At 44.3% G+C, this 27,600-nt stretch overlaps 1 protein-coding gene across 1 annotated transcript in view; it reads right to left on the reverse strand.

Annotated features, from left to right (window-relative positions):
• Nucleotides 1-8,437: 8,437 nt before the first annotated feature.
• SCD5 (stearoyl-CoA desaturase 5) overlaps nucleotides 8,438-27,600 on the reverse strand; it is a 190,330-nt gene continuing 171,167 nt past the window's right edge. Inside the window, exons 4-5 of the mRNA XM_037150725.2 lie at nucleotides 13,520-13,752; nucleotides 8,438-10,222 (exon numbers count right to left, since the gene is read on the reverse strand). Coding sequence (XP_037006620.2) covers nucleotides 10,032-10,222; nucleotides 13,520-13,752 — 424 coding nt within the window. The 3' untranslated portion in view covers nucleotides 8,438-10,031. The remainder of the gene's footprint in view (nucleotides 10,223-13,519; nucleotides 13,753-27,600) is intronic.

Here is a 27,600-nt window from a genome sequence, read left to right on the forward strand (position 1 = left end):
CATAACTATCAATATGTACTTCTTAATTCCTTCACCTTGTTCACCTAGCCTCTCAAGAACTCCATTTTTTTTTTAGAGAGAGAGAGGAGGGAAGGGAGGGAAAATGAGGGGGAGAGGAACATCAATGAGAAAGAGAAACACTGTACACCCCTTAACTGGCGACTGAACCCACAACCTAGGCAAGCGCCCTGACTGGTAGTCGAACTGGCAACCTTTTGCTTTGAGGGACGACGCCTAATTCACTGAGCCACACCGGTCAGGGCAAGAACTCCATAATTGTCTCTTCTTTACAGTGAAGACCAGCCCCTGAAAGGCCAGCTAGCCCAGACCCCAGTGGTAACAAGTTTGGGTTCCAGCTTTAATGAACAGACTTTGGACCTTTCTCATGTTATTGTTGCCTCACTGATTCAATGACATTGGACACTTTCTTCCAATTGATTAGGATTAAATGCACCTTTCAAAGGTTCTATTGAGAAAAGCCGGAGGCGTGCATTCTTTATTACTGTTGCAGCAGGTTCTTCTGTCTCTCAAGCTTTGAGAAAAGGCTTGAGAGACACCATCCTGGTGGGACACCAGGGTCCCACGCACAGGCCTGGATGAGCCAGGGTGGGAACACAGAGGTAGGGCATGAAGAAATTCTGGTGCGAAGGCTGGGAGTTGACAGGAATTGGGGTCTTAGAGTTTCCCTTGTTTTTGTCCACAGTCACGGGCAGGGCAGCCAGGCTCAGGTGCTCCCCTTCCCCAACTCAGGGAAACCCGCTGTGAAAAGCCATTTGATCAACATCGAGGTGTGGTGCCAGTGCCTGGTAGGGCAGTGACAGTGCAATGCCTTGGGGGAGAGATATGAAAAGGAAGATATATTTGGGTTCTCAAAGACCAGATGCTGGGCAGAGTTAGGGGGTGTAACTGATTTATTGGGGGTAGTACTTGTGGGAGATAAGAGCAGGAGGAAGCAGGAAGGAAAAGGGGAAGCCTCCATTCTGCTATTGGATGCAGACCTGATAGACATCAAAGAACACAGGGGAGGACGTTGCATTGGGCCAAGGAGCCTCAGGGAACCACTCAGATCTGACAACTTCTTAGCTGGCCCAGCAGGGGACTGTGGGGAAAAATTGCTGGTTAGTGGGGTTGCTGTGGTTGTGCAGAAATGGCCAAGGCCTGGTACCCACCATGCTCAGTCATGGGCTGGGATGGCTGTTCAGGAAGAGTGTGAAGAAACAACAGATCTCAAAGTCTGAAGGCAGTCAGTTAACAGCAGCCTTGCTGCTGAAGTGCAAGTTCCTCCTTGAAGATTGAAGAGGCACATGCACCTCAGTGGCTGTTATGCAAGCTACTCACAAAAGCATGAAGTGCGTGTCGAACAACCACATCAATGGAGCAGAGCTGGTAAGAGGGGGGACACCTTTACCCCTTTTAGCTCCAAGGACAGAGGGACAGGATCAGGACAGTCAGTTGAGGGAGCGGCCAGCCTGCACCCACCCACAGGGGACATTGGGGAAATAAGCACCTTGACCTCACTCCCCTCCCTCTGTCCTGTGGGTGCTCTGCATTCTCCACCTCCAACCAGCTCTTCCATATAATGCCTGCCTGTCAGCCTCCCTGAGCAGAGAGCAGGGTGCAGGGGCTAACAAAATGTGTTTAGCATATCAGGGCTGAGAAGAAGCAAAGTCTCTAAGGAAGTGATAAAAAGCCTGGGAGAGGGCATGAGTCACAGAAAGCTTAGCCTCCTGAGCTTCTCCCCAGCTGCCTGCATCCCAGAGTCACTGGCCAGCTTCTAGATGACTGGTCTCCAGCCCTTCAGCAACTCCACTGGCCAAAGCAAGGGCCTTAGGAGGAAGTGACTTGCAGGGTTTTTTGTTTTTTTTTGAGGTGGAGGAATGGATAGTAGAGGGAGAGAAAGAGACAGAGAAGGAGGGAGTGAGAATGGAGGACAAGGATGAGGGAAGGGGAGCGAAGGTAAGGGGAGGAGAAAAAAGAGAGTACTCACTAACTTACACACACCACACATACACACATTCCCTGTTCTATTTTCCTAGATCTTACAACTGAGTGAGAAACAATGAAGGGACCTGAATCTAAAGCTACTGACACTACCTAGACTACTTATACACCTGTCTGTACATCCAAACTCCCCAGATCTGACCATTTTTCAAAGGATTGGGTGCTTCACAGAATGGCCTGTGACCACATGTACACTTGGCCCCTTAGGTCTTTCTTATCTCTTCCTACAGAGAGCTCCTCTCTGTTATTGGCTCACCATCTCCAGCTGCCTATTGGCATTTATCTTGTGATGTTATTTCATAGACATTCACTGCTGCAGGAAACATTAGTTCTACTTCCGAGGGGTGGACAATGCAAAACAAATCATTTTTGGCAGTGAGAAGTTGAGATAATTTTTTAATGATACAAACAGGCCTCAGCCAATGGCACTCAAAACAGGTCTGCTGGAGCTGAACCAGGAGCTGATAGAGGGTTTCTCTCCTAACTTGGTTTGATTGAGTGAGACATTTGATTTAAGCTTCTATTATAGGGAATTAATGTATTTAATTGTTTGATGACACTTGGACTGTTTTAAATGAAACTACGTAACTTTTTGTCTGTAACACTGACTACCTCCCTCTCTTAAGTGATGTCTCAGGGCTTATTTAGTCACTTATTTTTCTGTCACGTTTAGAGAAATGTAAATGTACAAAATGTCTAAATGAGGTGATTTTATTTGGACAGTGGGATGGGAGATGGGGAAGTTTGATTCCTTCTCTTTCAGATGAATTCAATTCCTTCTTAAGAGTCAGAAACAATAACCATCTGTCTACCCACCGTACTCAGTCCTGTCGTCTCCCCATAGTAGGAGCCAAGTCAATTCCTGTTGATTGTTAAAAATAAAGGCGAAATGTTTCCTAGTGTTCTTTTTTGTTGGGAAGTTGATGTGACTCATTAAGTTGATTGGCTCAGTAAGGCATCCTCTTGGTGGAGTCACTGCCGCATGTGAGAGCGAAAACAGTGAGAAATGCAGAGAAAGACCCATTTGCAATGGTGCTTTACTCAATCACTTCTTTAAAGCTGTGTCTCCAAATACAGTCACATTCTGAGGGAGTAAAGGTTAGGGCATCAGTGGCTTCCAGGGGACAAAATTCAGGCTGGAAAACAGTCTTGGCCTGATTCACTTCTTAGCACAATCCTATTCTCATAGCTTAGGGGGACTCTCAGAGGGGTAGTGCAGCTTGCTGACACTGGCCATCTCGAAGTGGCTCTGTGACTGCAGTTCTCAGGGGTTTGGGTGCAGCTTGCATTGTGCTTCTTACACACTGGTGAAGATTGTTTTAAGCTGGAGCACGTTTTCAAGGCCTGCTTATGAAAGCAAACCTATAATAAACACTCCTGTAAAATTAAGAATTGTCTTCTTATTTACTGTTGTTAAGTTTGGATTTCTGGGTCAAATGTTTCTGAAAGTAGGATCTACTTGTATTCAAAAGCAGGGACAGCTCAACAAAAATTTTAGAGGCCCTGTTACACGATAAGCTCTCTGCTGGGAGCATGGGGTGCAGCTGTGCACAAGGCGGACGTGGGCCTGCCTGCCTGGGCTTTCACCTGTGACGGGGCAAACACAGACAGGAGAGAGTTACAAAGGTGAGCCCTGGCGGACTAGTGCAGTCGGTTGGAACATTGTCCCACACATCAAAACTTTGCCGGTTTGATTCCTGGTCAGGAAGTGTCTGGGAGGTAACTGTTTTTCTCTTACATCACTCTCTCTCTCTCTCCCTCTCTCTCTAATATCAATAAACATATCCTTGGGTGAGCATTTAAAAAAGTAAAAAGAGTTACAAAGATGAGACACAGCAACACTAACTAGAGTTTCTTTCTGCATTGCAGTATATTGCATCCATCCATCCATCCATCCATCCATCCATCCATTTATCTAGAGGCATTTATCCAGCACCTCTCACCTCTCAGGCCCTGTTCTGTGGGGGCTGGGAAAACACTGGTGGTTAAGACCAGCATGGTCTGCCTGACTTTTAATGGGAGTTGTGAATTCTTTGACTCTCATCATATTATAGATACAGCGGTAATAGATTCAGAAAATGAGCCAAATGTCGCGAAAGCAAAGTGGAGTTTTGGAAAATAGCTATCTAATGCAGATATTTTTTTTGTGGTTATCATTTTTTCTAAAGGTGGTGTGTTGAGCAAAATTTCAGTGAAGTGTCATTTGCCAATGGGTTAGCTAAGGTTCTGTGGTATTGCCAGTGGCCTTTGAAGCCTGATGCGCTTTCATTTGATTTCTTTTTTGATGCAAAAGAAATGTAAAAAAATGCACTACAGTCAATGGCCTAGAAATTGTAAAAACAATGTTCTTCTCAGAAGTAACCCATAAATGCTATTTATACATCATAAGCAAGGAGCATTCATTTAATTAGAGCTGAAAAGAGAAGTGAAATGGGGCAGCAAAAAAAAGGTAAACATACACACTTTCAAAAGAGTAATTATATTTTTACACCACTCCAAGTTGTTTTTTCTAATGTGGCAGCACTGACTTGAAAGCAAATGGAAAAACACAAGATTGGATGTTACAACTGAAGGCATTTTATCAATAAAACTATCCAAGGCAAGTCTGTTGGGAAAGGTTAAGTGATCTGTCTTAGCTTTGTATACACATAGCCTAGTTCTGATGGTAGCAGAACTTTGGCAGCCAGATCATATGGCATTTGACGGTGAGCAACTTTATTTTGAAGCATGTTATTGTTTCCAAGTATCATTATGCTGTAATTTCCTGCACACAGTAATGCTCATTTTAAGGATATCTCTTAGCTGGAAACTTAAGAACAAAACAAAAACAAAAAAAGACTGTTTATAAATTCTAGCAAAGAAAAAACAAAAAAAAATGAGATTGTTTAGAAATATCTGGCCTTTGCAGTGACAGTCCATGAATATCAATCAACCAGCCTCATGATTCTGTCTCCAACTACAGCTATTTGCAGGGACAGTAACAGAGGGTTAGCTTTCTGGCCTTGAGCCACTTCCTTCTTTTCTTTTAGAACCATACATACACAGATACATACACTACTAGGACGGCTTCCTGTCACATCTTTCATTGGGGGAAAGCAGAATCTACCTTTTCTAAGCTTGCTTGCTATAGATTCCTATAGGTTTTGATCTAAGAAGGGACCTAAGCAATCATTTGTCTTACTGCTTATATAATAGATGAAGAAGCAGAGGTTTTGCATATTTTTCCTTAGGCTGTTTGTCTTCCAACAAAGGAACAATTTAACTATCCCTAAGTTGTGTAGATAAGGGCCAAGGAATCAAGTACTGTTTAAACAAAACCACAATCAAAATGGCCTATCACTTCAGTGACTTAAAATGACTACAATGGTGATTGAAATGGATCCATTACATCATCCCTTAAGATTTTCCCTTGCAGAAGCAAAAGCAAGGTCTTCACTTTTAAAATGGTGTTTTGAAACCATCCAGGCCAAAATACCCACTTTGAGATAATTTTTCATTTTTGCGCCTTGGTTGCCTGTATTGCAGCTGTATACACATTCTAATAAGCCAACTTGAAGCCTGTGGACCCTGACTGTTGCAGATAGCTCAGTCTAGCAGGAGCTGTAGCGTACAGTGCAAATAGGTTCCCCTCTGCTGATTCATCTGGAACACGCACTTTGTGATGCCATGAGCTTAAGGGCCTTTTCATTCAGAGAAGAGTCCAGAGACCATAGTGGCCTCTAGCAGAGGCCACTTCTTCTAGTCATGGGCTGGAATTTCAGGGTGGGAAGGAAGTGGAGTGGGTCTCCCCTGCCCATCTACCTCAGGCATGAGAAGCCTATTTGCTTGAGCTGGAAAGTCGTCACCTGCACCAACTGATCGCATGCTCTTGCTTTGAGACACTGGATATCCCTGTTGGCAACCCAGGTCATCCCTTCTCTGCCAATGATCACAGCAATCACAATGAATCCCTGATAGAGGTCCCTGCCTTCTACCCTGCCCCTCATTCAAGTGTTGTCATAAAGTCCAGGTTAAGGAGCAGCCTCCACATGCAGCTCCGGTGTTGGGATCCTGGCACTGTGAGCTCAGGCTCGTGTGAAATCTGACAATAAAAATATAACCACATCATGCTCCAGTGGGTCCCAGTTACTTTGTCCACCAACAGTGTGGGGGGATGGTGGCTCTGCCCAATAATTTGTGCATCTTTCAGAAAAACAACTTCAGAGATTTTTCTGAGTGACCCAAAAGGTAACCTTGGAGAAGATTGGAAAAGGCTGGGAGGGGGAACACTGATTTAGTAAATCCCCAGTTGTAGGGATTTGGACAGGTGGTCAAAGGCCAAGATACATTTTTTCCACAGTAAAAGGAAGGGTACTCTTAGTAAGTACTATGAGAAAGTACACATGCTCAGTAAGTGCTGTAGGGAAGATACTTTCTCAGTAAGTGTGGTAGGCAAGGTACTTCCTCCAGGCAAAGTCTTCACAACCCTGGCCAGCTCGGTGCTGGCAGCAGGTGTTTGCACCTTGGATTCTGTGAGAAGTCACGGCAGGATGAGGCTGACTGGTCTTCCAGACACGGAATCGGAGGCAGCATGGGAGAGGAAAAGGCAGAGGAAAAGAAAAAGGTTGTCACAGAGCCCATAGTAGCCACTTGGACATAGGCTTGTTGCCTTATAGGTGTGTTACAGCCAGCACTTTCCTTCCTCTTGCTTCTGATGGTGCAAATTTAGAAGTCCGGAACATTCCAGGGGTGGTGACAGCCCACAGAGAGAATGGGAGAGCAGTTACCAGGTCATTTATAGTACTTCCTTGATGTCGAGGAAATAGAAGGAGGGAATTTAGACTAATATCCTGAGCTAAAACTGGGGAAATTTTAAAAAGGGACCAGAAAGGTTATTTCTTTCCTTCTTTGTTTTCACACAAGTAGTCCCTGAGAATACAACTGGCTTTCAGTCTCCTCTGTAACTGGGGACAAGGACCTCAAGGAATGAATGAGCCTTACAGACAATTCCCACAGATCATTGTTATCCATTAGCTTCAAACTCTTCCCTTCACAAATCTATCCCAGCTCTGGATGAGAAGAATGAGCTGACAGAATCACACATGACCTTGAATGCCAGGCATGTCCTCTGATGGCAGTGTGAAGGCCCTGCCTCTGTGTGAGAGAAGGGTGGAGCCGGGCAGGCTAACCGGGCCCAGTCAGCCTCCTTTACAAACAGGGATGCTGGAGCTCCGAGCTGTTCGGTACATTGCAGGGGAGGCACGATCTCTATCCTCTTACTGTCTTTGGCTGGCCTGGAAACTCAGTTGACCTAAGACATTAACAAGAGAGGAGCATATACAGTTTATTATTACACATACATGGGAGCCTTTACAGAAAAAATAAAGCAGCTGGGGCCAAATGCTTATATACTGGGATAAACAGACAATAGTAATTTCGAGAAGCAACTAAAATATATGGGAGGCTAAAGGAAGATAAGGGTCATTTAGCAATGTTTGTTTATACTAATTTCTCTCAGCTCCTCCTCCCCTCTCCTGCAGAAAGAACATCCTTTCACATTGGAGCTAACCCTCTTGCTTTTAGGAAGAAATGGGGAAGTCAAGAGTTGCCTTCTTGCATGTGCTATTTTGCAAGAAACTTTAACTCAAAACAATCCTACATCAAAGTGGAATATTTTGGGCATTTTCTGCTACCCTTCACCATTTCCCTAATTAGCAGCAAAATGAGAACTAGAAGCTGGTCCTCTTCACTTGACGGTGCTTATTTGACTACAGTTGTTTCTGTCTTGTGCCTGGCATACATCCTTCACTCTCAGCTGATACCTCTGGCACACCTGTGATGCACAGCACCCTGTGCGGAAGGCCTCCAGATTTCCCCACAGTGGGTCAGTGGTGCTGTTCCTGTCTTGGGGATCAGGACACTGAGATTCAGAGAGGCTCCATAGATTAGCAATTGCATTTTCATGTGGTTCAGCACCGAAACACATCCTAGGTAACACAGCAACTGTGGTCAAGAGTCAGAAAACCGGACCCAGAAAGACTGATTTTCTCAAAGCCACAGAGCTGGCCATGAGCACAGCTGAGCTGGCTCTACCACCTCAGGGTCGCTGGTGGAGCTGCTGTGACACATGGGAGAAGCAGTATGGGAACAGCCTCTCCTTGGCTCTGCTCATCTGATGTGGGGTCTCTGAAATAAGAGCCTTGGAGGACACAGGAGACATTGCTGTACTTTATACTGAACCTTTTAAAAAATGAACCCACCTCTCTAGGGCTACCTCAGATGGGCTTGTTTGATGCCTCCGACGGCTACTTTCTTCTCTGAGATGCTGCTGAGACCTAAAGGTCACATCAATGTGGAAAACTCTAAAGTGATCTAACCTTCATCCACTTCTTCACCAAAACCATCTCATCCTTCTCTTAATTAGGGTACTGCTGCAGATAAAGACATGGCACCCAGGTTCAGAGCAGCGAGGTTCTGGATTTATTTGGACTAATTGGGGAACATCCTTTAGTGAGAAGATTCTAAATAGCTACGCCAAAGGTAACTTGCTGATTTTCCCTCTGGTTGTGCCTTCCCATATACTGAAGGCCAATGGTATATGAGAGGCCTGGTCTTAGGGGCTGCTGTTAGGCCAGAGCCCAAATCAAACATGAGTCACATGATCATCATGAAGCGTCAGGCGCCCTTGAGAGAATTCTCTCTAAGGAACCCTTAGGCATCTGGTCAAGAACACCAACAAAGTCATAATCATTTATTGCAAATCACCCATAGTTTATACATTATTAATGGCAAAATAACACTGTTAAACACCTGCTGGATGAAGAACTTCATTATGACAATTTCCTATTGGCATCACTTCTTTTTCAAAAATTTAAAATTTCAATTTTAAATCCTACATCTTTCCTAAAAAGATCTATCTTCAAAGGGCTCCACTGCCAACTCTATAAGCCTTTCTTTGGCTCTAACATCTAACACAAAGGGCACACGGTCCTGTCAATTCAACATGCTCTTTAACAAGGCAACATAACATACAAAATTTTTTAATTCTGAAGCTACATAATGATCGCTTTATATTTTGCTGCAAAATCAGTGATGGCCGCATGCAAGTGAAACATTAGTAGACACTAAGTTCTAGATAACTGTCAGTTATTCCTATCTGATGGCCTGGTGTGGAAAATTAATATGCTTGCTTAGCAGAAGCAGCTAAAGTACATGCATCAGTGGCTGGGATCAATTAGAGTATAAATTAGGTATCTAAACATTAAAATGAGAGCTTAATTTGATGTCTGGCACATCTGAGTTATACACCTTTAAAATGACAACAGCAAAGAGGACAAAATCAAACACCTAAACAGGCACTGGTTTATGAGGTCGGCCAGGCGTATGGCTTGGGACACAAAACTAGCTGGGCAGTGAACAGATCTCTTTTGAAGCAAAGATGGTGGAGCATTAACAAGCTGTAAACAAGGCAAAAAAAAAAAAAACCCAAAAGAGAGAGAGAGAGCCATTTCCTGTATTCTCATTTTTTTAAATGTTCAATTCTCTAACTTAAAAAAACAACAAAAATACAGTAACTACAAGACAAAAACATTCTTTAGTTACTACTTAGACCCCCTCTAGACCCCCTCTTTTGTCTGCTACCCTGTCCCTCTGCCCTTCAGGTAGTATGTTTTAAAATAATTCTGGGTTAAATGGTTGAAAAGAAAATGCTCTCCTGAATCACACTGAAAGAATATCAAATTCCTTCATCTTGTCAGGGTTAACATTGGAAACAAGCACATGACAATGTATGTTTGACATGTTGTGGCCACAACAATTAGATCACATGTCTACACTCTAATGTTAAATCATCATTACATTGACTTAAAAAACTTTTTTTCATTGGTAGTTATATCTTGACTTTGAGACAAACAAAAAATTTCTGAACCCCACAGATTCCATTCCCTCCCACTGTCTATCACCTCCCACAATCCAATGAGCAAGAAAACTATAGTAACAGAAGGCAGGGACCAAGGTGTCAAGGGCAGACGTGTGGGACAGCGGCTCCAGGTTCAAGCACTGCCATCGCCAGTCCTGGCTTTCCGGGCCTCGATCATTGGCTTGGTTGCCCGTTTGCGGTCAGTGGCCAGCCCCAGCCAGCACATGATGTCAATGAACCAGGTGGTGGGGTTGAAATTTAAGCCAAATTCACTTGCGGAGTAGTCAAAGGGAAAGGTGTGGTGGTAATTGTGGAAGCCTTCACCTGGAAGACAAAACGAGCATTGAAACAAACCACTCACCTACCTCTCTGCACAGGTCTTGAATCACTCACTTACTGGGGGGGTCTATCATGTATATGACACTGCATCAGGCTCTTTAGAGAGCAAATGCCTTAATTTCTACCCATAGGAAGCTCTGCTTAGTTGGCTAGAAAAACTAGATGTGAACAGAAAAGAACAGTAACGTTATCAGCATAAAGTCAGAAGATAATTTTCCTCTAAGAATTGGAGACATGCTACCATGATGTCAGAGCTGTACTGACTGTACAGCTACATGCTGACTGGCTGGTGGTAGCAGACTGTGTGTTCAAAAGAGGAAAACAGCCTCTGTGGGCTGGATCGGTGAGACCTAGACCTTGGGAGAACTTGGGAGAGATAAATGAGAATTGTTCAAATAGTTAAGTCAGTCAAGGAGTTCGATCTTAAAATAGCTGAAATCTGCCTACATATTGTCCTATCCCTCCCAGTGCACAGCTTTTCCTCCTTTTTATTAAGGTGTTTTCAGGAAAAGGATTACCTCAGAGCTTCTTTCATTTGATTTTTTAAAAATAGCTTTATTGAGATATAACTCACCATACAATTTACCCATTTAAAGTATACAGTTTAATGTTTTTTAGATTATTCAGTCTTGTGCACCCATCACCAAAATGAATTATATTTTCATTAACTAAAAGGAAACCCTAAACCCCTTAGCTGTCATCCCTCCACCACCTGCAGCCCTCCCAGCCCTACTTCCTGTCTCTGAGATGGTTGATTCTATGTGTCAACCTGATGGGCCAAGGGGTGCCCATTAAACATCTATTAGAGTGTTTCTGGATAAGATTAACATCTGAGTCAGCGGACTCAGTAAAGCAGATCACTTTCCCCAATGTAGGTGGGTTTCATCCAATCCACTCAGAGCCAGAGTAGAACAAGTGGAGAAAGGAATTTACCTCTTTTCCTATTCACTGGATGACCTGGGACATCTATCTCACCTTGTCCTGCCCTCAGACTGGGAGCTACAGCATTGGCTCCCCTGGTTCTCAGGTCTTTGGACTTAATTATTCCACTGGTTTTCCTGGGTCTCCAGCTTGCAGACTATAGCTCCTGGGACTTCATAGCCTCTATTATAGTGTGAGATAATTCCTAATAGTCAACCAATGAATCAATTAATCCTTCTATGTTTCCGTCTGTCTATATACAGAACCAATAGAATATATCCATGTTTATAAACATATCCCACTGTTTCTCTATATATGGAAGTGTACTATGAAGAATATATATATGTAATATATGTAACACTATATATACTGAGATACACAGAATTTCTCTTTCTCTGGAGAAACCTGACTAATACAATCTCTATAGATTTGCCTATTTTGAACATTTCATATAAATGAAATCATGTTATCCTATGTGACTAATTTCTTTCACTTAGCATAATATTTTCAAGGTATAGCAAGTATCAGCATTTCATTTCTTTTTTATATGGATATACCACTTACCATGCCACTATATTTATATAAATGAATTTATCCATGAACATTTGGATTATTTCTACTTTTTAGCTATGATGAATAATATTGCTATGAGCATTCAAATACAGGTTTCTGTGTGGACATATGGTTTGATTTCTCTTAGGAATGAATCTAGGAATAGGGTTGCTAGATTATATAGTAACTGTTTTTAACCATTTGAAGAACTGCCAGATTTTTCCTTTACTACATAAGTGGCTATAGGTCATCACATGGTTCTTCTCCTGACCACATCTGAAGGATTCTGCTCTGTACTGAGCACATCAGATGGACTGACCGGTGGTCTGCCATTTTTTAAATTTAGGTCTTCTCTACTCTGCCCCTCCACCCTTGTCATTACTATGTTCTTTCCTGTACAGTATAGAGAAGTTTTACTCTTATTTTCAGAAACAGTCACTGGTTTGCACAGTTGCATATAATAAGAGCCTTTCAAGGACCTTTATGAAGAAAACTGACTGGGAGTCCAGTGTTGACCTGGATGGAGTTCAAACCAATACCCTGCTATTCAGGGTATTGAACACATTGGCCATGGCCACATTCCTTGGGTTTCCTGGATCTCCTTCTCTCTATAAAATGGTAGCAGTCTCTGTTATCCCCACTCAGGTCTTGCTCCCAGGGTCAGTGCTCGATGTGGCTCCCTCCTTCGAGTCCTTCTAGAGAATGAAGATGAGAGAAGGAGAAAGGAAAGCAACAGGAGGGTCAGGAAACATCCTCCTGTTTTCCAAGGCACTTTGCTCTCTGCTTATCCTGTCATCCCATAGCTAAATCTGGTGTACATTCCACCTTATACAGTGGAGCCTTACACGGAAAACCCTAACAAAGTGGTGGTAGGAACTCATTGCTGAGTGAGGCAGAGATCATTTCTATTCAATAGCAAAACTTCTTTTCCTAGGTTTGAGCTCTGTACTAAAGACTCAGCTTACCAAGAAGCCCAATTGCTTCTATAAAGCTATAGTTAACATTTATTATTCACTTACCAAGTATCAGTCACATGCAAAGTGCTTTAATGAGTATGAATGTCTGTAATCTGCACACCTCTGAGCTATGATTACTCCCATTTTAACGTGAGGATGTAAATGAACAGAAGGGACAAGAAATTTGCCTAAGACCATATGGTTGGTAATAAAAACAACATCACTGGGGGCTTATTTTGTACTAAGTACTACTTCAAGTGCTATGTGTTAGCTTATCTAACCCTCCGACAACCCTAGCAGGAGGTAAATACTACTATTATGCCCACTTAGCATATGAGGACATGAGGTGTGGAGGAGTCAGGTAACTTGCCCAGACAGTAAGGGAAGGAACCAGGACTCTACCACACTGGCTGGACTCCAGCGGCCTCTTAACCATTTTGTGGTACCATGAGATGCAACAATCTCATTTCTTCCTATCTCTTTGTTTAAAGGGCTACTTGCATATGGTCAGCTAAATGATAGGACAGCTGAGGATGTCCAGGCAGCTGGGGAGAAAAGTCAACTGCTACTCTCCTGTACGAGAATTATCATGGCAAAAATCAATAGGTACTAATTATTGATCACCTACTATGTGCAAGGTACTGTACAAAGCTATATATATATATATACAATCTTACTAATTCTCACAACATCCCTATAAAGAAAGCATTACTAATCCCACATCACAGGTAAGAGGACTATAAATCAGAGGTTAGGTGACTTGTCCATGAGTCAGGATTCTAATACCAAAGGCCCAAGAAGCCAAGAAAATCAAGCTGCCATTCTCTCCATTGGCTCTCACAACCCTACTCACCAACAGCACCCAGAGTGACCAGTGGGTTCTGCCGAGGGCTGATGTGCTTGTCATAGGGTCGGTTTCCATACATGTGGGCAGCACTGTTGACTAGCCAGGTGACGTTGAGTGATATGGTATAGCGAAGAATGGAGGCCAAGAAGTAGGAATTCCACAGAGTCTCTCCCCAGATGTACCAGGGCACCAGTGTGGGGACCACAAAGCACATGAGCACCACGGAGATCTTATAGTACCTGGAAGGCAGGATAGTAGGCTCTCAGTGGGCACCTGATGAGGTGGTGAGGAAAGGCTAAGCAAACTATAGAAAAAGTCAGGAATTGTGTTGGACAGCAACTTCAACTCTTTCTGTATAAGGAATACCCTGTTATTTGCCACTCTGTGCAGGGGCCACACACCTACATATCCACAGGTCTAGGTAGGTTAACACAAGTTTGGGGATTAGCTCATGTAGAAGGTTGCAGAAGCGGTGGGGCCTGCAGCATATTTCAGAGGAATTTTTTATATAAAATGATCATCGTTGTACTAAAAGCCATGTGTCTTAGCGCTACATTTGTCCTATAAGCCACCAGTTTGACAGCTCCTAGCTACTTCTTTCATCAGACAGTCAACCTGATAATCAGAATTTCTTGAATAATTTCAAGAAACATTTAGTATTTCTGGAATAATTTTCAGGCACATGATTCTGTGCTAACGTAGCTTGGTAAAAAAGGAAAAAAATCCTCTCTCCAAAATGTTCTTTGTCCATTCAAGATAACATTCCAAACCAGCATAAAAAATAAACACTGAGACTTCCTGCCAAGATGGAGGCATAGGTAAACACACTGTGTCTCCTTGCACAACCAAAATAAGGACAACAAAAATACAGAAACAGAAAAACAACCAGTACTGACAGAAAATTGAACTGTATGGAAGTCCAACAACTAAGGAGTTGAAATAGACACATTCATCCAGACCTGTAGGAGGGGCAAGTTGGGTGGCTGAGCAGAGAGGGGTCGTGGCAAAAAAAGTGGTGGCTGGCAGACTCCAGGCGCGCAAGGCAGCAGCTGGCGAACTCTGGGCGCGGGGTGGCAATGAGCAGACCCAGCAAGGTGGTGGATTGTGGAGGGACACTGCGTGTGAGGCAGCTAGAGGAACTGGGTGGTCCCACATTCGCACACAGATAAACCAGGAGAAACTGGGAAGAGAAACAGACCACACAACCCAGGACTCCAGCTCGGGGAAATAAAGCCTGAAAACACCGATTGAAAACACCTGTGAGGGGTTGAGGTCCAGGGAGAGACTCCCAGCCTCACAGGAGAGTTCGCTGGAGAGACCCACAGGGTCCTAGAAGTTACACAAGCCCACCTATGTGGGAATCAGCACTAGAAGGGTCCAGTTTGCTTGGGGGAAGCGACAGAGGGACTAAAATCCAGCAGAGAGCGGAGCAAATGCCCTTGTTCCCTCTTGGACACCTCCCCAACACAGTGTCACAACACAGCCTCATGGGTTGCCTCGCTCTCGTGAAGAACTAAAGCTCCACACCTCACTACATAACAGGTCCATCAAGACAAAAAAAATTGCCCAAACAAAAGAACAGATCAAATCTCCAGAACAAATACAACTAAGCAATGAAGAGATAGCCAATCTATCAGATGCACAGTTCAAAACACTGGTAATCAGGATGTTCACAGAACTGGTTGATTTTAGTCACAAATTAGAGGAACAAATGAAGGCTAAACTACTTGAAATGAAGGGAAATGCACAGGAAACCAATTGTGATGGAAAGGAAACTGGGACTCAAATCAAAGGAGTGGACCAGAAGGAAGAAAAAAATGACCAAACAGAAAAGAATGAAGAAACAAGAATTCAAAAAAATGAGGAGAGGCTTAGGAACCTCCAGGACATCTTTAAATGTTCCAACATTTGAGTTATAGGGGTACCAGAAGGGGAAGAGGAAGAGCAACAGGTGGAAAACTTATTTGAACCAATAATAAAGGAGAACTTCCCCAATCTGGCAAAGGCAATAGACTTCCAGGAAATCCAGGAAGCTCAGAGAGTCCCAAAGAAGTTGGACCCAAGGGAGGAACACACCAAGGCACATCATAATTACATTAGCCATGATTAAAATGAAGGAGAGACTCCTAGAAGCAGCAAGAGATAAGGGGTCAGTTACCTACAAAGGAGTGCCCATCAGACTGTCAGCTGATTTCTCAAAAGAGACCTTACAGGCAAGATGGGGCTGCAAAGAAGTATTTCAAGTCATGAAAGGCAAGGACCTATATCCAAGATTGCTCTATCCAGCAAAGCTTTCATTTGGAATGGAAGGGCAGATAAAGTGCTTCTGGGATAAGGTCAAGTTGAAGGAGTTCATCATCACCAAGCCCTTATTATATGAAATGTTAAAGGGACTTACCTAAGAAAAAGAAGATAAAAAACATGTACAGTAAAATGACAGCAAACTCATAATATTAACAACCATACCTAAAACAAAAACAAAAACAAACTAAGCAAACAACTAGAACACAACAGAACCATAGAAATGGAGATCACATGGAGGGTTATCAACAGGGGAGTGGGAGAAGGAGAGAGGGGAAAAGGTACAGAGAATAAGTAGCATAGATGGTAGGTAGAAAATAGACAGGAGGAGGGTAAGAATAGTATGGGAAATGTAGAAGCCAGAGAACTTATGAGGATGACATATGGACATGAACTAAATGGGAGGAATGTGGGTGGGAGAGGGTGTGCAGGGTGGAGGGGAGTGAAGGGGGGAAAATGGGACAACTGTAATAGCATAATCAATAAAATATGTTAAAAAATAAAAAATAAACACTAAGTATAGGAACAGGCATGGCCACATAAAAAGTGATCGTTAAACAGAAATCATCAACAGTTTGATTTCTGGATTTGTGTATCCTGCAAACATTTACTGAGCACCTGTTGTATGCCAGAACCTGCATGCTGGTTGTTGGGAACCTTACACCTGGCTTCTAGCTAAAAACATTGCATTGATTCCAGGAACCTGTGCGCTCCACAAAGCCAATCGGCTACAGGTACATGAGGTGTGCATGCGCTCCCCAAGCCAATCAGCTACAGGCACATGAGGTGTCCACGAGTACCAGTTGCACCCAAGTAGTCAATAAGCGGGCCCTTCTTTGTCTCAAGCTAGCCAATAGCAAGCAACCTAATCTCCTTCCTCTCCCTCCCCCCTATATATATATACCCAGTTCGGAAAAATAAAGTTTGCAGCTTGATCAGAATCTTTTGTCTTGATGCCATTCTTCGCGCCTCTTGTCCCCCCAACTCATTTGTTCTAGGTAGGTGGTCGAGCCCCAGTTGATTGCTCCGCGGGCCGGAGCAAGTGGCGCCCAACGTGGGTGCCCGACAGCCGCGGGAGCAAAGCGCCGTCCCCGCCAGTGACTTCCCCGCACAGATTGGATCGCCGCGACTACTCGACCGCGAGACAGATCCAGGAGCCCCTCCCCTCGACGGCGAACTTGGCCAGGTAAGGCCCCCAATCATGGGACAAGCATGTTCACAAAGTGATATTTTTATAAGTCAATTAAAGCAAACTCTCAAGGTGCGAGGAACTCGAGTTAAGAAAAAGGATTTAGTTTTATTTTTTTGACTTTATATTCAAAATGTGCCCCTGGTTCCCCTAAGAGGGGACGATTGACCCGCAGTGTTGGAACCGGGTCGGAGATTGCCTTAATGACTATTATCGAATCTCTGGCCCCAAGACCGTCCCTATCACCGCCTTCAGTTATTTTAATTTTATTAAAGAAATCTTAGTCACTCATGGGCATTCTCCGGATGTCCAGAGCCTCTGTAAAGAGGGACAAGAAGTTCTAAAAAATCAATCCTGGTCCCCCTCGAGGGCCCTTCAGCCCAAAATCTCTGTAAAGAGGGACAAGAAATTTCAAAAAATCAATCTCGGCCCCCTTCGAGGGCCCCCTCAATTTCTATTAACATAGAGGAAGAGATTAAAAAAACCCCTAACCCTTCCCGTAATTCCTCAAATAACCATGTCGACCAATTAAACCCAGCAGAAGAGGCCGAACTCGAAAAAGAGGCAGCTTCTTACAATAACCTTGACTGGCCTCCTCTCTCTTCTGCCCCCTTACTTAAATATCTCCCAGCTTTTCGGCCGCCCACCTATGCACCCTCAAACCTACCGCCCGCGGCCACCCATATTCTGGTCCCCATTCTAAACAACCCCGAGCCACCAACAATCCACCAAAAACCCCTTCTCCAAAAAACCTCCATTCAAGAAGCCTTAATTCTCATTCGAGAAATCAAGGCCGTGGCTAAAGAATTCACTGATTTAACCATATCCACCCCCCACTGAATTACTAGCTTTCCCCAAACTGCGGGGAGTAGACCTAGATACCCAGACTGCTGACATTTTAATAGCCACACATCAAGCTCTTAACATATCTAACCCTCACCTAGCCGAGGATTGCTGGTTATGTGTGAGCCTAGGCACCCCCATGCCTTTAGCTATTCCTGTCAATATATCCACCCTTAATAAATCACAGCTACAATGTAACCCTAGTTTACCTTTTAGAGTCCAACCTACAATATTCCCACCCTCCCCGTGCTTACAAGGCATAGCTCAAAATAATAGCTTCGACATTCCTGTCGGCTTTATAGAATTTACTAGTTGTAGCAGCATAACCAATTATAGTAACCCCCTTTGCCCAGGTCATGGACAAATATTCGTTTGTGGAAACAACTTGGCCTTTTCAGCCTTGCCCGCTAACTGGACCGGGCTATGTGTCTTGGCTACCTTACTACCAGATATAGATGTTCTCCACGGAGACGAGCCTGTCCCCATTCCCAGCTTAGACCATATTGTGGGGCAACAAAAAAGAGCATTAACATTCATACCCTTATTAGTTGGATTAGGCGTCTCTGGAGCAGTTGTCACAGGGACTGCAGGATTGGGAGTCACAGTCCATTCATACACAAAGCTCTCTAAACAACTAATTGATGATGTCCAGGCTCTGTCCGGTACCATTAGTGACATCCAAGACCAAGTAGACTCCCTAGCAGAAGTTGTTCTTCAAAATAGATGAGGTCTAGATTTACTTACTGCAGAACAGGGAGGTATCTGTTTGGCTTTACAGGAACACTGCTGCTTCTATGCCAACAAATCAGGCATCGTCCGAGACAAGATAAAACAGTTACAAGAAGACTTAGAAAAAAGAAGAAAAGAACTTTCCGAACACCCCCTTTGGGGTGGACTCAACGGAATTCTCCCCTACCTCCTTCCCATCTTAGGACCTTTAGTTTCTATCACCCTCATCCTCTCCTTTGCCCCCTGGATTCTTAGACGTATAACCAACTTAGTCAAAGACCAACTTAACAGTGTACTAGGAAGACCTATTCAGGTGCACTATCAACAATTAGAAATGCTGAAACATGGAGCGGACTCTGAGCCGTACAGCCGCTGGGGTGCTAGCCCACGATTCCTGCCAGGTTCCCCTCCTGCGGGAGCAGCATAACCCTCGAAGGTATGCTTCACAGCCAAGTAGCTGTGATAGACACCGCTGGGTGCAAGGCAAAGCACTGCAAGGAGAGGCCTGTACATACGGCCACTTCGAGTCTCCTGAGAGGTAAGCTGACTTGCAAAGAGGTTGGTACCCAACTCCTCTCCTCCCAAAAGGTACCCTAAAGCTCAGAATGAGCCCAGGAGGAGTCAGGCCTCTGCCTCCCCCAGCCGGTTAAAGTCTACCCTACCTACATTCTCCTCGCCCTCAAAGTAATAAAAAGGGGAGCAGATGTTGGGAACCTTACACCTGGCTTCTAGCTAAAAACATTGCATTGATTCCAGGAACCTGTGCGCTCCACAAAGCCAATCGGCTACAGGTACATGAGGTGTGCATGCGCTTCCCCAAGCCAATCAGCTACAGGCACATGAGGTGTCCACGAGTACCAGTTGCACCCAAGTAGTCAATAAGCGGGCCCTTCTTTGTCTCAAGCTAGCCAATAGCAAGCAACCTAATCTCCTTCCTCTCCCTCCCCCCTATATATATATATACCCAGTTCAGAAAAATAAAGTTTGCAGCTTGATCAGAATCTTTTGTCTTGCTGCCATTCTTCGCGCCTCTTGTCCCCCCAACTCATTTGTTCTAGGTAGGTGGTCGAGCCTCAGTTGATTGCTCCGCGGGCCGGAGCAGCTGGTGATACAAAGGTAAACTCGAGACGATCCCTGGGCCACAAAGGACCAGCTTAGTTCTACACAGGGACAAGAAAAGGGCTCTGACAGGAAAGTGTCCAAAGCTACCTGTTTGTAGCGATTTCTTCCCTGGCCTCCCATTGGTTAACCAAGTTTCCAGTTCTGTGTTAAGATGCATATGTATCAACTGGGAAGTGGCACCATGTGAGGGCATGAGATTCAGCAGGTGGGAGGCTTTGACTTGAATCTAGATCTGATTCTGGATGTTGAACAGGCCTCTTTTTATTCTTTCATGCTCCTCTTGCACACAGATAGTTCTCCAAACAGAGCACGAAGCAAGGGCTTGTGTCTAGGTATATTTTGGGGAGTGAGCTCATATTACAGGAGTGGGCAAGGGGAAGAATAAGACAGGGAAGGGGGGAAAGCTAAGCTAGGGTGCTCGCTGCTGTGGGCAACTTAAGTTGGACCTTGAGGAGACAGATTCTATTCTCTCAAGGCATAAAAAAAGGGACCACAGGGACGTCACATGGAGGGATATTAGCTTCCTTACACTTTCAGTTTGCTTGGGTCAGAATGGCTGAGTGTGTTCCCCAGGCAGCTCAGATGGAGGTGGCAAAGAAGCTGGAATGGGAAGTAAGAAATAAACAGTACGTAGACGCAGTTGGGAGTTATGAGATTGTGGGAACACACATGGGGAACTGCTGTAAACTACCAATCCACACATTCCCTAAGCAGGCTGTTTGTTTCTTTCTCCTCTAGCACTCTCTTTCCAAGTGTCTTCAGCAGATGCATTTGCCATCTTCTCTATTACAGAATGAATGATGGTAATGGATGTACTATAACTAGACAGTCGTGTTTAAGGAGATCCTGAAAGATCTGCTCTCAGGCAGGAAGGGCTTACGCACAGTGGCTTACTGCAGCCTCACCAGGTTGCCAGCTCTCAATGGTCCCCAGGAAGGACAGCTGTGTTCCATGGAGGCTGAGTCTCCCACCTATTGGATTTTACACTAAGAGCTAAACTTTATTATAGTTCTTGACAAGTGAGAAGTTCTTTCCCCAAGACCAAGAAAAATAAATGATCCAGAAAGAAAATGAGAGCCTTTTGTAAGGTTTCTGGTTTGAGTCTCTGTTCATAAAAAGAAAAAATAGTTACTGGCTAAAATTTATTGCAGTAAATGCATGTGGAGAATAAATAAGAACAAAATATGAAATTATTGTTCATAGAATTTTTCCATTCCAGTTTTTCAAAATAAGATTTTAAGCCATTCCAAATAAGAGGAAAGAGGAAGAGAGTGAGAAGGAGAGGGAAAAGGATAAGGATAAGGAGGAGGAGGAGGAGGAAGAAGAGAGAAGGAGAAGAAGAAGAAAGAAGGAGGAGAAACAAGCAGCACAGATGTGCAAGATGTTGGACTATGCAGCAGCAAGGAGAGTGAAAAGGTGGGCTGAGAGCATAAGATGGGGCATTGATGCAGACACGGGTCTGCAGTGTCTGTGTCATTATGGATGAAATGAGACATTCACATGGACTACCAAGTCCGGTGGAGGTAAAGGGACAGCATCGCTTTTCTATCAAGGGGAGCAAAAGACTGGGCCCTTGCTGTGACCAACCTTTATTGGGTTTCTCAGCACATTACATGATGGTCCTCATTTACTCTGCACAGGTTGCTGTAGGTGGTGACCTTTTACAGAAAATAAAGGAGCCAAGGCCGCTAATGGCATCACAGAAGAGGAATGTTTGCAAATGAAAAGGCAAAAGTGGCTGAACCAGTTACACTGGTCCTTGGAAAGTTTAGCATGGATTTCAGGAAGTTACTTTGCAGTAAATATTTGCCACTGGGGGCTGGGCCCATGCCACGCAGAATGGTCTCCTACAGGGCACAAGAGATGTCCAACCTAGCAGTAACTGTAACATCTCAGGGTTCTTATGAGGATCAAATACTTATAACTACCTTATACTATGTGCTTACCATGTGCAGCACTATTCTGACACCTCTACATATGCTGATTCATTTAATTCTAACAAAAACTCTAGGAAAAATGGACTATCACTATGCCATTTTTCAGATGGAGAAGTTGAGCAATAGAAAGGTTATGCAGCTGGCCCAAGGTCACAAGACTAGTAAGTAGTAGGACCAAGATTCAAATCCAGGCCGAATCACTGGAGACCAATGTGCTACTCTGCTTTGCAAATGAAATCATGTGTGCATGCCTGTTCTAGAGACTGCTAGCTGCACTTAAGTATCGGTTCCCATAATGATAACCCATGAGCACCCATTTTCCAGTCACTGGGCTGCAAGATGGCTGCAGTTTAGTGCAAAGGTGTTTGGGAGGTCAGATGAGTGGCTATGGTTGGAGAGGTAAAGACAACAGGAAAAGAAGGGATGGGCAGTCTTAGACTGGGCTCCCCAGAGTCACAGGCAGAAGGCTTTTGCGCAGTGCTCTAGAGGGATACCTGTGAGGGAGAGTGGAAGGCAGGATTGGGCTGAGGGAGACACTCACAATGAGTTTCAGCAGATCCAATAGGGAGCTCTGGGGCTGGATGACCCTTTAGAGTTGTTCCAAACTTAAAGGTCTTGTTATCATGCAGCCCTTGGTCTCAGGGTGCCCCTGGAAGGGGGTGAACCCTTGGGCAAACCAGTTCCATGTGGGTGGGCAAAAGCTATCCCCAGAATTCCATGTGGATGAGGGCCATTCCCAGCAAGGACGGCAGCGGAAGTGGAAGGGTGGCCGGGGGCGGGGTGAGAGCATAAGCTACAAAGGGGATCTGGGTGAAGAACCCAGGCACTGGCAAAGGGCCCTGGGAACGGTGGTGAGCACCGAAGAGCACGGTGCTCTGACAGGAAAGTAGAAGACATGCCCAGAGCCCAAGACTGCTGCTGCTGCTGCTCCTTGTTTGCACCTCACAGGAGGAAAGCAAGCAGCTGAACGTTAACATTGCCAATAGAAGGCATTTTGCAAACTAAGGGTTTCTGTCCCTTCCTCTACTCTGTCCCAACCCAGGACCTTTGAAAGAGCCTCTCCTCCCCCTGTTTTGAGCCATTGTCTTGGCCCTCATTTTGTTCCCGAAAAGAAGGGAAAAGAAAATTTATTGAGGACTTGCTTTGTGCTGGGCACCTGGCTAAGTATGTCAGGGGAACCCTTGTCTTAGAGAGTTGGTGGGCCCTTGCTCTGCCTGGTCCTCTGGAATCCCCCTTCTGGGTTTGACCAGCCCACAGAACTCAGCTTCCACTCATGCCCTGGCCCTGTCTCCTCCCTCTGAACTGCTTAGGAAAGCCACACGCTTGCCTGGGCTCTGCTTCTAGGAACTCCACTCCTCCAGGGGGCTGGACCCTGTAGAGGCATGGCACCAGCAATATGGCTTTCTAAGTGGGAGGAGAAAAAGGCCTGGGTTTTACCTCCTGGCACAATCACTGTCCCGCCAAAGTTCCTGTTCCTCAAAAGGACATGCTCTTTAAAAATCACTGCCCTCATTCTAACAAAGCTTTAGCAGATCCAATTATAGGGTTGTCCTCTGAGTGCTCTTCCTGTATTCTGCTAAGATTCCTCCTTGTATGTTCACTGTAATGGATGAAAGAGGAAGGAATTTTTAGGTGAGTCCGCAAAGGATTGCCAATGAGGCAGATCTCGATGTTGATAACAGTAAAAATTCTCCCCAATTATTTCAAACCCACTCAGCGTATCTTCCTGTGGTAGCTGAGTCTCCCTTCCTTCCTGTCAGCCATCTCCTAGGACAGCTGGTGTGCATTTAATTTTAGTCACTGACCTTCCTGCCTGGAAACAAGTGCTGAGAAGGCTTCCCACCTCCCTTGCTTAAAACCACTCACTTCTGAATACTCCAGTCAAGGGTCCACAAAGCAAACTCACCACAAAAGCCTCCAGCATCTAATCTTTCATCATTTAAAAGATTTCTTTTCTTCAACTGGTGGTAGAGAAGGAGGCTGAAAAGGGGCCACCGGTATTCCTCTTTTCGCTAAATGGGTTTTTTTGTGTTGTAAAGAATCACAGAAAAAAAAAAGAATCATAGAATACAGGGTGGGGTAAGAGTAGGTTTACAGTTGTTCATATGGAAAATAATACAATAATTAATAAATAATAAGAATAAAGTCTGTGTTTCACATACTCACAACTGTAAACCTACTTTTGCCCCACCCCATATTTAACTACCCAACCTTGCCACTTTCTAGCTGTGTGATGTTAAGTAAATTACTTAGTTGTACTGAGCCTCACATTTCTTCTCTGAAAAATGCAGGTACTAACAAATTTACTGAGTGCCTACTATGTGCCAGGTTGTGTTCTAACACTGGAAAAATAAACAAAACAGACAAAAATCCCTGCCCTTATGGAGCAGGGATATTATGGTAGAAAAGTTGTTTTTATACATATTTTCTGGTATAGAAGATGGGTAATAAAATGAACAATATATGCAGCATGTTAATGGTCAATACTAAGAAAAAATAAAGCAGAGGAGAATATGAAGTAAGGGTACTGACACAACAGTTTTTAAGTAAAGAACTGAAGGAACTGAGAAGTTAGTCACATGGCTAAATGGGACTAAAGACTCCAGGCAAAGGAAATCACAAATACCCTGAAATCAGGAGTCTCCTGCATCTATGACACTTCCCCAGTCCGACTAACCTACCTCTTCCTTACATCAGTAAACATCTCCTGCCCCTGGAGGATTTCTTTGGTCTCGTTGGACCAGGCAAGGAGCCCAGTGCACTCTGTTCCTATACCTTCTTGCACTTCTCAGCTCTTAGTATTCATACTTACTGGCTTGGGGAGCCACCTCACTAGATTGGTGGATTGGTGATCTCCACCCTGTCTGCACATTAGAATTGACAGGGCAAACATTTAAAAATATCTGATGATGGGAACTCACTGCAGTCCAACTGCATCCAATTGAGTCAAAACTTTTGGTCTTGGCACTGATATTTTTAAAGCCTCTCCACTGTAAACATGGATGTTAGTCTCCCCATCATACACCCCCATCCTTTCTTTCTTGCTGGAATGCACTGATTTTGTTCAGATACCCATCTGTGCTGCCTGCAGGTGTGCCCTTGAGAGAAATGGACACTACTACACAGGTCAATTGGTCTGAGACAGTCACGGTGATCTCATTCACTTTACCAATAATTAATGCAGGAACTAGCCAATGGTGGTCAAAAAGATGTGAAAAAAAGACAATTATAATTTTTATTTATTTGTTGAAGTATTTTTATTGATTATGCTATTACAGTTTCCCCAATTTTTCCCCTTTGATCCCCCTCCACACTGTCCCAGCAACCCTTCAGCATTCTGCCCCACTTAGTTCATGTCAATAGGTTGTATATATAAGTTCTTTGAGTCCTCCGTTTCCTATACTATTTTTGTCTCTCCACATCTATTTTATGCCATCCAATTATGATTATTCTTCCCTGTACCCTTTCCCCCCTATTCCTCCTGTCCCCTTCTCCACTGAAATCCCTCCATGTGATGTCCATTTCTCTGATTCTGTTACTATTCTAGTTGTTGGCTTAGTTTTTGTTTTCATTGTTTTTCTTTTCTTTTAGGTTCATTTGTTGATGTTTGTGTCTATTGTCATTTTACTGTTCATACTTTTTATCTTCTTTTTCTTTTTTCTTTCTTTTTTTTAGATTTTATTTATTTATCTTTAGAGGGGAAGGGAAGGAGAGAGGGAGAGAAACATCAATGTATGGTTGCATTTCGTGGGTCCCCTGCTGGGAACTGGCCTGCAGGGAACCTGCCTGCAACCCCGGTATGTGCCCTGACTGGGAATCGAACCACGATTGTCTGGTTCACAGGTCAGCACTCAATCCACTGAGCTACACCAGCCAGGGCTATCTTCTTTTACTTAGGTAAGTCCCTTTAACATTTTCTAAATATATTTTATTGATTATGCCATTACAGTTGTTCTATTCCCCCTTTTATTCCCCTCCACCCTGCGCACCCCCTCCCACCATTCCCTCCCTTTAGTTTATGACCATGTGTCACAAGTTCTTTAGATTCTGTATTTCCCATACTATACTTGCCCTCCCCCGTCTATTTTCTACCTACCATCTATGCTACTTATTCTCTGTACATTCTCCCCCCTTCTCCTCCTCCCACTCCCCTGTTGCTAACCCTCCATGTGATCTCCATTTCTATGGTTCTGCTCCTGATCTAGCTGTCCTCTTAGTTTGCTTTTGTTTTAGGTGTGGTTGTTAATAACTGTGAGTTTGCTGTCCTTTCACTGTTCATATTTCTTATCTTCTTTTTCTTAGGTAAGTCCTTTTAACATTTCATACAATAAGGGCTTGGTGATGATGAACTCCTTCAACTTGACCTTATCCCAGAAGCACTTTATCTGCTCTTCCATTCCAAATGAAAGCTTTGCTGGATAGAGCAATCTTGGATATAGGTCCTTGCCTTTCATGACTTGAAATACTTCTTTGCAGCCCCATCTTGCCTGTAAGGTCTCTTTTGAGAAATCAGCTGACAGTCTGATTGGAACCCCTTTGTAGGTAACTGTCCCCTTATCTCTTGCTGCTTCTAGGATTCTCACCTTCATTTTAATCATGGCTAATGTAATTATGATGTGTCTTGGTGTGTTCCTCCCTTGGGTCCACTTCTCTGGGACTCTCTGAGCTTCCTGGACTTCCTGGAAGTCTATTGCCTTTGCCAGATTGGGGAAGTTCTCCTTTATTATTGGTTCAAATAAGTTTTCCACCTGTTGCTCTTCCTCTTCCCCTTCTGGTACCCCTATAACTCGAATGTTGGAACATTTAAAGATGTCCTGGAGGTTCCTAAGCCTCTCCTCATTTTTTTGAATTCTTGTTTCTTCATTCTGTTCTGTTTGGTCATTTTTTTCTTCCTTCTGGTCCACTCCTTTGATTTGAGTCCCAGTTTCCTTTCCACCACAATTGGTATCCTGTGCATTTCCCTTCATTTCAAGTAGTTTAGCCTTCATTTGTTCTTCTAATTTGTGACTAAAATCAACCAGTTCTATGAATATCCTGATTACCAGTGTTTTGAACTGTGCATCTGATAGGTTGGCTATCTTTTGGTCACTTAGAATTATTGGCTCTGGGGCTTTGAGCTGTTCTTGAGCCATAATGTTTTGGTCTGTTCAAGCCTGTTATGTATGAGGGGCGGAGCCTTAGGTGTTCACCAGGGTGGGGCAACCCAGTTGCTGGATTGTGATGCTGTATGTGGGGTCGGGGTCAGAGAGGGGCAATGGTGTTTGTTTTGTTCTCTCTTGGATTTTGATCCCTCTGCTGCTTCCCACAAGCAAACCTGGCCTCCCTGGTGCTGGCTCCTGGGTGTGTGGGCCTGTGCACCCTCCAGGACCTTGTGGGTCTCTCCAACAAACTCTCTGTGAGCCTGGGAGCTTCTCCCAGCACCTAGACCCTGAAAGTTTTTCTAATTGGTGCTTTTAGGCTTTAATTCCCATCGCTGGGGTCCTAGCCTGCAAAGTATGTCTCACTGCTCGCTCCTTTGCCTGGTTTATCTGCGCGCAAATGTGTGACTGAGGTCAGCTGGCTGCCTTGCGCCCTCACTGGGTCTGCCCGTTGCCACCCCATGCCTGGGATCTGGCAACCATAGCTTGCACTCCTGGGTCAGTCCGGCCAATTTTTCCTGCCCAAACCCGCTCCATCAGCAGCTGACTCCACCCCTCTTACCAGTCTGGCTGAACGGTTTGTTGTTGTCGGACTTCCACACAGTTCAATTTTCTGTGTTGTGGTTGCATTTTTGTTACTAAAACTTTGTTGTCTTTAAACTTGGTTGTGCGAGGCGGCACACTGTTTCCACCTATGCCTCCATCTTGGCGGGTAGTCCATCCCTTTAACATTTTATGTAATAAAGGCTTGGTGTTGACGAACTCCTTTAACTTGACCTTATCTGGGAAGCACTTTTTCAGCCCTTCCATTCTAAATGAGAGCTTTGC

The sequence above is a fragment of the Artibeus jamaicensis genome, unplaced genomic scaffold (genome assembly GCF_021234435.1).
Source record: "Artibeus jamaicensis isolate MK-2021 breed Jamaican fruit bat unplaced genomic scaffold, CSHL_Jam_final contig_515, whole genome shotgun sequence".
Classification (NCBI taxonomy): Eukaryota; Metazoa; Chordata; class Mammalia; order Chiroptera; family Phyllostomidae; genus Artibeus; species Artibeus jamaicensis.